Raw genomic sequence first — 10835 nt, 5'->3', positions numbered from 1 at the left:
TAGCAGCACCAGGACAAAGAGAAAAATGCCTAAAAGCCAGTAATAATTTTCCAAATCTAATTCTGTGCTCATGTTATCAAGGAAAGGAAGAAGTACAGACCGCAGTCCTGTAACCCCTTGCTCACATGCTTTATTTTATTACCATGAGTACTCCCAATGTCACAAGAGACGCTGCACAGGCAGCGCGGGAGAGCGGGCAATGTAGCACTCTATATGAGCTCACACCCTAAGTTTTATTAAGACTGGCAATGGTATTTGGCAGGCCTCAGGACAGCACCCTCGTAAATAACAATGCTGTAAACCGTTGGTGGCAAGCGGACAGCCGGCGAAGGCAGGCCGCCCGCCGCTACCGAGCAGCGGGGCCGCGGCACTTCACTCCCGGCGGAGCAGCCACTGGCAGCCGTGCTCCAACATTATTGCTACGGGAAAGGGGGAATTTATATTACTCTCCGGCTACGGTTGGTGCTCCTTCCCCCAAAACCACGTCGCTCACCTAAATGTATTTAGACGAGCTGCCGCGCCCGTGCCTCTGTGATCACCAGAGATTATACCGGTGAAAACCGTAAGCCGCGATTCACTCTCCCCCTACTTAGCACTCCCCGCCCGCCCCGCAGGGCCGCCGCCGCCTCAGCACCCCGGCACCGCTCGGCACTGACCCCAGGCAGCGGGCCGCCTAACAGCTCTCCCGACCGAGCGCTGCCGAGGCGGCGGCCGCTGTCCCGCCGCGTCTCCTCAGCCTCAGAGGGGCGGCCGGGGGGGAGCCGGGGACACGACGCCCCCCCCCTCCCCCCTCAGGCTGGGCGCGGACGGGAAGCGGCCCCCCTGCAGCGGCCTCCACCGCCTCCCGCCACTTCTCCTCAGGGGAGGCGGAAGCGGTTGGGACCGCGCCCGGGGCGGGCCGGGCCGGGCCGGCTGCGGGCGCTCTGCGGAGAGAGCGCGCGCCCGGGCGCGGAGGGCGCGTGAGGGCGGCAGCCGCCGCGGGGGGAAACAGGTCGCGCCAGCGGCGTGAGGAGCGCTCCCCGCGGGAAGCCTCTCGAAGCGGCGGCTGGGGATGGGGGGAGCGGGCGAGGGGCGCCACCTCCCCTCGGCCACCCCCTTCCTAGCTATGCCCAGCCACACGCACCCCGCCCGGCGACCTCGCCTCAGCCAACGGACCAAACTTGTGCGGCCGGCGGGGCGTGGGAGGGGCGAGGCGCAGGAATCCCGCCGCCCCCCGCTTCCCCGGCCACTATCCCGGCACCCCGGCTTTAATCGTCTCCTTATATGGACACCAGAATGTCTGACGTCATCCCAACGCTGGGAAACCAGCGCCCGCGCAACCAAGCTTGGTTGGGAGGCGGGTGGTGCGGGAAAGGCGGGGGGGCGGAGGGGGAGGGAGGCGCTGGAATGTTGATGGACGCGGCATTGCGCCACTGGAAGCGGCGGTCCCGGCTCGGCCATTGGGCGAGGGAGCCCGAGAGGGCGGGGAGCCGTGGGAGGGGTAGGTTGTGGTGCTGAAAAGCCGCCGCCTGGCTGAGGACCGGTGCCAGTGCGGGGTGGGAGCTGCTAGGGGAGGCAGGAGGGCAGCGAGTTCGAGTCCCGCCTCCGCGAGCCTGAACTGGGAGCCGCCTCTCCGGGCTGTTGCAGTCCGCTGAGGGGCGAGGGGAGGTCTCAGTGGTCGTTTGTTTTCTTCTCCTTCCCCATTTTTCTCTTTGCGCGGAGGCTGCGGCTTTCTCTGTGGGGCGCCAGCCCGCAGGGACAGAGTTTGCCAGGAGTTTGTGCGGACTTCGGGCCCCGGCCCCTCACCCCGCCGCCATGCCCGTCTTCCACACGCGCACCATCGAGAGCATCCTGGAGCCGGTGGCCCAGCAGATCTCCCACCTGGTCATCATGCACGAGGAGGGGGAGGTGGACGGCAAGGCCATTCCGGACCTTACCGCCCCCGTGTCGGCCGTGCAGGCCGCTGTCAGCAACCTGGTGCGGGTGAGTAGCGGCGGCCCGCCCGCCTCCTCCGCTCCGCCTCACCGGAGCAACTTTGGCCGCCGCGGCCAACTTCGGGGTCCCGCGGCCGCGGAGCCTGCCCGCCCCGGCCTGTCGCGCGCAGGTGCTGTTGGCCAGCGGACCGGCTTCCCCGGGGGTGCCGCCGGTAGCGGTGGCCGAGGCTGGGGCCGGGAAGGGGTTAAGTTGGGAGGCTTTCTGGACCTCTGCGGCTCCTGTCTGGAAGCCGCCTTCGGCTGTTCCCGCCCCGGCCCGCGGAGGAGCTCGGCGAGCCGTGCTGCAGAGCGGTGAGTTGTCCGGAGCGGCGAGTTGTTCACCATCGTTACGACTGAAGAAGCCTGCCTTTTCCCCACCTGAGGGGCAGCATCACCTTAAAGTGCGGTGAAGTGCCGTAACTGTTGCTGTTTATACCGTCCTATCCACTCAGTGCGGGGTGCACCCTGAAACGAATCACAGATGTCTCTGATATGCTGTGTGGGTTTTTTTGCTGTCTTGGAAACTCCTGTTTTAAGTGTATGCACTATAAAAGGCAAAACGCTTACTTGGTGTGATGCTATCCTAAAAAAAACCTCCTAAACCTCCCAGGCATTTGATAGTGATTTTTATATTGGCGCAGGCTGGCAGTTTGTTATCGGTGCAGGAGTCGAGGAGGGACAGACCTGTGGTTTCTAGGCAAAGTTTGGAGTTGTAGTTTGTTACGTAGCCTCGAGTGCGAGTTACTGTTTGCTTGAGGGAAGCCGAAGGTGGCTGAAAATCGGCTCGAATCTCTCAACTTGTTGAAAGCAGTGATACATAGCATGTCTCTTTAAGACCTGAGTATTTGCAATATGGACATTTCAGTCTGAGAAGTGCAAATGACTAATACACTTGAAATGTTTTAGTTGTATTAGTACTTTTATAACCAACTGCATCAAAAGAATAGCAAACTGTAGCAAGGCAGAAATGGCTTGTTTGATACAGAAAGCACTGCAGTGTTGCATACTCCTCTATTTCATTAAGAATTACCTGGTAATACTTACCTTGCACTTCTGTTAAGTTCCTTTACAGATACTCTGAGTTCATTTTTGAACATCAGATGTCACTTGCTCACTTTGAATCCTGTAAAATTCTGAAGTGATCTGTGGCAAGTGATATCCCTTGCCAGCAAACTTTACCTTAAAGTTAAATAGCTACATACAGTTAAAATATTGTCACTGTTAACTGATGTATTAATGCACTGAGATAATGAGGCTTGTGGGTATAAGAACCTGTCAAGATGGCTAATGTACATGACGTGTTTATCAGATTTCGGCCTGTAGTACTTGCTACTGCTAGAATAGCTTGCTACTCTGAGGTTTTGCAGTTTACTACAGTGTAACTACAACTCTTGGTACCCATGACTCCATTAATTTTACAGGAGGTGTTGTCTGGAATACTTGTGCTTCTTGTGGACTTTAGCTGAAACTCTTCTTTTTATGAAGAGCAATTGGTCTGCAGCAACAAACTGATGTAATAGGTATATTGGCTGTAAGGGTGTGAAGCCTGAGTGTATGAAATACTTTTCCTTGAAAGGAAGACTTCAGAATAATGCTTTGCCTTTCTGAGCTTAGACTGTATCACTGGGTTGTGTGACTATTCCCCCCCCTTCCTCTCAAAATAAACCTGATCTGCTAAAGTAGCATTTATTAGAGAAATGCAGAAACAGGATTAGTTACTTTCTGCAGCTTGCTAATGCCAGCTCTTCTTTCATTTTGGACTGTTTTGGAAGCCTCTAGTTCTCTTCTCTTGCCTTCTAGCTAGATAAAAGGAAAGACTATTGAATTATTTTTCTGAGTTAATTCACAAAGAGCAGATAGAAGCGGTGTAATCTGAGGTGGTACTTAGAGGGAAGATGCCCTGATCTGGTAGAATGCAGCTTTGACTACATTAAGAAAAATACAGAATTAAAGTTCTGTTTCCTGTTTGGAGCTGTGTTTTCAGTGCATCATTCTGAAGTGTAAAGGTGATTTGTGAACCCGCAGTTTCACAGGAGCAGGAATATTTGTGCAGACAAGTTATCTAATTGAGAGCCTTCTGGTGGCTTCAGAGGTGAGAGCAAAGATGGAATTGTCAGTATAACCAAGACAGTAATGTAGCTGCTAGCTCTTTGTGTTGCATCCTGTCTGCTCAGGGTTCTTCGTGTAGCACGAGTATCACAAAGGGTACATGATGGTAAGTACTGACCAGCAGAGAAGTTTTTCAGTGATAACTTGTCACACACAGCAGCACCATTCTCTGGCTCCCTAGCCTGTAGTAAGGACTCCACAGTTTGGAAGGTGCAATATTTAATTTGTGTAACTATTGCATCTGTAAGTAACTGCTGGGACCAGTGTTTGAAGTGCTGAGCCCCATTCTTGTGCAAGGCCTAGGAGATGTTCTGTGTGGGGAAATGGGCTAGGAAATGAGAAAATGGCTATCAGGAAGGAGCCACGTGCAGTAACTTAAAGTTTAGTTTGTTGACATTCCTGAGATGGAGTTAACACAACACACTATATCCAAGATGGAACAGAGGTTGATAGATACGAGACTCTTAATTTAAGATTATTAGATGAGTTAAAAGGGAGTCCTTCCCCTAGATAACTTGACTACAGATCTCTCTATATGAGAACTTTTCCTTCAGTTTGCCATTCAGCATGCATTTCTGTATTTTCTGTCAGAAATGGATGTGCTGTATTTTAAGGTTTGCCTGAAGCCACCTAAAGTTTAATGGTTTTTTTTAACGTAAGGTTTGCACACCCAACAAGACCTGCTGTAGGGATGCTTCCTTGTCAGAACCTAATTGTAAAGTAATCCTAGGTAAGAGATAGTCAAAGTAATTGCTGAAGTTAATGAAATAACTAAATCTTTACAAGTTAGTCTCTTTCCCATGGTAAATACCAAAGAGTTGGTATTCTGCGTTTCTGTATTAGTTCCCAGTATGTGACAGTTCAATTCTACTGTGTCTTGAATATTCTGTTAGGGGATAGTTTTGCAGAACAATACTCAAAATGTTTTGAAGTAATTTGATGAAATTTCTTAACTGTCAGATAAGGTACATGTTGCCCATGCAAAAATTTTGCACGTAGAGGTAAGTGGCAGAAGCTTTTTTGCACAAAAATAACATTCGACTAGAGCCAAGAATTTGAGGGAGAGGCTTCAGATTAATATCACAAGATTAATAACGTACTAAATCAGTCCTTTTCTAACTGAAGATCTTAATGTTTTTGTTGTCTGATACTTGGAGTGGATGTGTGCCTCTTATGGGAGGGTTGGGGTTTGGTTTGGTGTTTCTTGTAGCTAAAGATGTAACACTGTAAGACAACAGAATTGGTTGGAGGAGAAAAATAGTCAAGCCCAATAGGCAGGGAATAATCTGGAGCTTGCTAAATATACTCTTAGTTTAGTGGGCAGTGAAATGATATTCTGAATTCTGACTGGTCAAACTTCACTGGGAGGAAATGAACCATATAGTGGTTTTCTAATTTTTTTTAATAAAACATACATCAAACTTTTAGCCTATTTTTAAAAAGAGGGATTTCTATCAAAGATGATTAATGATGATGCAGAAAACTTGAACCTATCACACACATTGTATGAAATAACTTCATTTCATGGAGGAGAAAAATATCTACTTTCCAGTAGTGAATTTACAAGCATTTATGTTCAGAGTAATGTTATATTACTGCCAAACAGAGAAAGCAAATTCTATTCTAATGTTTTAAATTCCATTCACTTACTGCCTTGTATGGATTTCTGTCTTTCTGTCAGTACAGGCGTAGACCTCTCTTGTCACTTCTCTCCACTGTTTTGGACAGAACTACTTCAGAACAGTGTTGCTGCTGCTCTGCCAAATACAAACAGTACCATGGGTGAAGCTGCTGAGTTTGACAGATAGGGAAGTAATTCTGTGCATGAGAACTAAGGTAACAGAGGGGAACCTGAGAAGGGACTGAAGAAGTACGCATAATTTAAATACTGGAGCAGGATCAACAATTCAAGGATATGTTGGCTTTTCAGAGGCTGGGTTGTTGAACCAGGTCAATGCTCTGAAAGATCTGACCTGCTTTACCCAAGACCAAATGCTTGATCATTACCCTGTTTTTCTGTCCTTCATTTTGACTGAGCTTGAGCTCTCTGAGGAAAGGGACACTGCTGTGAAATGCTCATAATGAAAGATTTAAGATACTTATGGTCAGAAATGAAGTGGCTGAGATCTTTCAGAACAGAGATCTGCTCTGAAATGCCAGCACTTGTCTAGGTGATGATGCAGCTTTTGCCTTTCCATCCTCTATAGGTGCTGTCCTCTTGTATTTAAATCTGTGTTTCATAAGTGTCTACATGCATCCAATTTCTATTGCTTTACTCTCTATTAAATTGTTAACTATCACATTTCTTAAGAATGTATTCTGGGTGGATGCTGTGATATGCCTTTATCTACCTACTGAGATTTGGAGGCTTATGAAACTAAACTGACATCTTTCTGTATCTCGGTCACTAACTACAACTAGCAGGTCAGGATAATCATCAGTAAGGGTCTCTTAGCTTATAAATATCCTGTCTCGTAGTCATGGTTTATCAGATGTTTCCTTTAAGTAGAGCAGGGCCAAGCACTATTTTTAAAAGTAAATAAACGCAGTCCAGAGTAAGATTAAGTGGAGATTGTACTTGATGAGAACAACACCCTATAGCACTGGGTCAAACAGTCATTCGTGTCAGAGGTTTTTGTCACTTCCTAAAGTTGCGAGGTCAGTTGCTTTAGAATACCGCTAGCTGAAGCCCACCCCATCTAGGCACAACTAAAATCACACATTACACTCAAAACAGGTGAAACTCTCTATACCAATACTTAAGCAGTGATATAAAGTTTAAAACAAACCAGACAAAAAAAAAAACCCCACTTAACTGTGGAAGAGTTGCACTTAGTGTAGCTGTCCTATCTCAATCTAGTGGATGAAGAAGTAGTAATCACCTGAAGCAATCAGCATGTTCTGGGTGCATATCCATGAGCCTCTGTCAAGTGAGAAGTTGCCTGGGGTTGCAGGGCCATGCAGAAGGAGCTGTGTATTTTCCCTGGACAGGCTGTGAATTGTCTACCAACACCTGCAAACCACCAGCTTGGAAATCCCCTATAAACATATTTGTGAAAAATGCAGCTTGCCTTGAAATCCTTGTCATGATTGCAGCAGCAAAAGTCAAATACATGGCTAAACACTTAGAATGAGGAGAAATGGTCTGACTGTTGTGGAGAGTGAATGGTAAAACAGCTTCCTTGTCCCTAAGTTTTCTTCTGGCATAGCTGACTTGCCTGTATCTCAAGGTACACAAGAGAGAACAGCTTAGTGTTTCTTTTTTGAGAGAAAAATTAGCTTGTAATATTTATGTTAATGTATTTATGTATCTTGGAAAAGGATGGAGAAGAAAGGAAAAAGGTAAGCTTTTTCCTTACAGAACTTTCTGCACAGCACAAAAGATGGCTCTCAAGGGGTTGTAGTAACTTTCTGAATTTTTTTCTTGATGTTTGTAACTTGGCATGGGATATGTGTAGATCTGCGCCTCCCCATCTCCAGTTTATTGTATGGGAATATCTTTAAGCTGAAAGAAGTGGGTTGTTACAGCAGCTCATCTGAACTCTGTAGAACTCAAAATTAGTGACAACTGAATGGGAGTACTAGAAGAGCCCTGATGATCTCATGAGAGAATAAATATTTTCATTATAGGTTTCTAGGTCTTGTCTATGTGTAATAGAAACTTGTGATTAGTGTTAGGGGAGAGAGTGTTTTTTAAATAATAAAATATCCTTATTTTTTGAAATAGAACATTCTACTTCAGTGTACCTGCAATTTCTTTAGGGATAACTTACCATATTGTGGGAACTGTGGCCATATGCTCTGAGAAAGTGGATAAAACCCATTAGGGTGTATGCATGGGAGGGACAGGGAGAAGAGTGATTAATGATTAATCAGACAGAAAGCAACTTTGTAATAACAAAAGCACATCGTAAACTTCTTTCTTGCTTTTATCTGTTAGGAATTATCTTTACATAAGTGATAAATCAGCTTCCAATTTGAATGGAATAATCTCTTTGTTCTGTTATGTTTGGAGACTTAATTTATACCAGTTTCTTCCATCAGCCTTAAAAGGAATCTTTTGTTCTCTGTTCCTTTAAATGTGCATAGAGATGGTGAATGCCTCCATTAGTAATTACATGCAGCTTGCTTTTTGGGCATAAAAACTGAATATTATTGTGGAATGGATAACCTTAAAGTGGCAGTTGGACTAAGAAATTCCATATGCCAACAATATGGTGTATGCCGCTCCTCCTCTGGAAAACTTAACATATACTTTCTGCTGCATAAATGAATTACAGCAGTGAGGGAAGAGTTGTTAAATCCATATTAAGGGCCAATGTTTAGCGATTTGTACTTGTACCTGACTTCTCATAACTTTAAAGCGTCATGTAATTTTGCTTTGTGCTTTGAAACAATAAGGTATTTTTCTCCACATAGTGGTATTGAACTGTAGACATGGAATTCCTTTTATAGAGTTTAATAAAATAATGAACCAAATAAAACATGGTTCAGTATTTTTTACATTTAGAAATGTGTAGCTTCAGAACATAAGCGGGATAATTTACAGGTGTCTTCCCGTTCCCAATATAGTTGAAATTTGGATTGATGAAGCAAGTCTTTGCGAGGAGGGGGGGTGGAGGGGGAAGGCAGAACCAAGCAGTGGTTTTAAAGATGTGTTAGCAAACATGTGGTGTTAATGCTAGTTACTGTAAATCATGCCTGAAATCATTAACTGGTTGTTGGAAATGCTAGGGGTATGTTTCTTGTTCCAAATCTGCTAGAATTCTTAAAAGCCAAATTACACTTTTTTGCCAATTACTTTTCCAAAGGAGAGAATAGGCCAGTCCTAGTCGGTCCTTGCCTTGAGTACTGCTTAATTTTTGGTAGTGACTTCACATATAGCAAGACTAGCTTTTTATCCCTACTTCTCTGTTGTACAGCTTGTATGTGTTGTTCCTAAGCTCATTTCTGACTGCATTGTTTTACTAAGTCTTACTGGCTTTGTATTTTTTCACCTCAAATATGAAGACAAATTATCTACTGTTAGTAATATCAATCTTCTGCTGTCATTTCTCACTCTGGAAAGCAAGTCAGACTGGCAAACTAGATCTTAAGAAACATTGCAATGTAATGTGTGTTTTCCTTTAGTGACACAAATTCTATTCTATCACTTGCTCAGTCAAATGCTGAGAAGCAATTCTTGATACAGAACTTGCCTCTGCAGCCATGGTTCTTAATTCCTGCAAAATGATAACCTTCCTGGAATTTATCTTTAAACACAGCAATAGGAGCTCTTACTAGAGAGCATTGTTGTTATCTAATTTGAACAGTAAAGTATCTTCTTTATAACTATATAACTGTTATAAGTGCATCCATGAAATTAATTGTAATGTTTAATTGTATAATTTCTTAATCTTTATGACATCAGGCAAGAGAAAATTAACCCTAAGTAACATCCTGTAATTGGAGTCTAAAGTAACAACTTGTGTTGATGCATGGAAATGCACCACAGATGAGTGGTTATTGCAGCTATCTGGATTTCAGAATACACTTTGTGGATACAGGATGACTTGCTGCATGAGAGATGAAATGATAAAATAAAGGCTGGATCTTCTTTTCAGTTACAAATATTTCACCAGTAAGTATCTCCTTAAAACATGAGCCTAGCAGCTCAAAACTGAATTGAGAACGGGGGAAACTATGTGCATAATATTTGGAAGTAGGTCTAGTTTGTTCCTGTAGTAATTTCAGGCCCTAGTGCATTTGTAAGAATATGAAAAACTGCATAGAGAATCAGTAGAGAGGGCAAACCTATCCTTTGTGTACTTTGCCTAATAATTCAAGTCTACTGAGGTATGACTTGTACTTGTCCCTATCCTGAGACTAGAACCAAAGTTTTCTGTGAAAATGTACTGAACAACTCACCTCAGAATAAGAGATTTGTTCCAAAGTAAACAATGTTCTGGAGCATCAGAACAATTATTTACATTATTCATAATGATTAATGGATAACAATACTAGCTGATGAAAGGGGAAAGAAGGAAAAAAAGCCTCTTAACTCCCAAAGGCTTTCCATGATTACTGAAACTGTCAGCTCATATTGACTGTTAAATACTGAGGGTGATCTTTAACTCGTTCTCTCACTGAGAGAACATGTGTTGGAACAGTTTCCCAGTACCCTGACTTCACGGGTAGGGTAGGAAACTGGTGATTCATGTCAGGGCTCTCCAGTAAAGAGTGGAGAACAGAAACAAGCCGTTCCTGTAGAAAACTTGTGTGTCTTGTTGCTGTTGGCTTAGAATCCTTATGAAGAGATCTTTTGTAATAAAACTGCATTGCATTTTCCATCAATGGTTACACCCACAGAATAGTGAATGTAACCTGATCTTCTTTCATGAGGATAAGCTTTTTCCTTGTGCAAAACTTTCAGTGTGTCTTGGGGACCTCGAATTGCTAAAGGCAGATCTTCTCAGTAAAGGTTGTGGTAAAGAAGGTATTGAATACCTCAGCCTTTTCTGTGTTGTCACCAGGCCCCCCACCTATTCAGCAGTGGGCTCACATTTTACATAGTCTGCACTTTGCTGCTGCTGCTGTACTTACACATGCATTTTTTGTTGTGCTTCGTGTCCCTCACCAGATTCAACTCTTGGTAGACTTTGGTATGGACTCCATCCCTGCATGCTCAGGTAGCATCTCTGTATTCCTCCTGAGTCACCTGTCCGTGCATCTACGTCTTGTGTGCCTACTTTTCATGTCAGCTTTGTCAGGATCATTCTGTTCATCCATGCAGGC

The 10835-nt window shown here is 44.8% G+C and overlaps 1 protein-coding gene across 2 annotated transcripts in view; it reads left to right on the top strand.

Annotated features, from left to right (window-relative positions):
* Positions 1-1517: 1517 nt before the first annotated feature.
* VCL (vinculin) overlaps positions 1518-10835 on the top strand; it is a 63092-nt gene continuing 53774 nt past the window's right edge. For both annotated transcript variants that reach the window (XM_072869321.1, XM_072869322.1), the window contains exon 1: positions 1518-1962. In XM_072869321.1, the coding sequence (XP_072725422.1) occupies positions 1795-1962 (168 nt within the window). In that variant the 5' untranslated portion in view covers positions 1518-1794. The remainder of the gene's footprint in view (positions 1963-10835) is intronic.

The sequence above is a fragment of the Ciconia boyciana genome, chromosome 8 (genome assembly GCF_034638445.1).
Source record: "Ciconia boyciana chromosome 8, ASM3463844v1, whole genome shotgun sequence".
NCBI classification, from domain to species: domain Eukaryota; kingdom Metazoa; phylum Chordata; class Aves; order Ciconiiformes; family Ciconiidae; genus Ciconia; species Ciconia boyciana.
The sequence above is the reverse complement of the archived record's forward strand: the minus strand, read 5'-3'. Positions and strand labels throughout refer to the sequence as shown.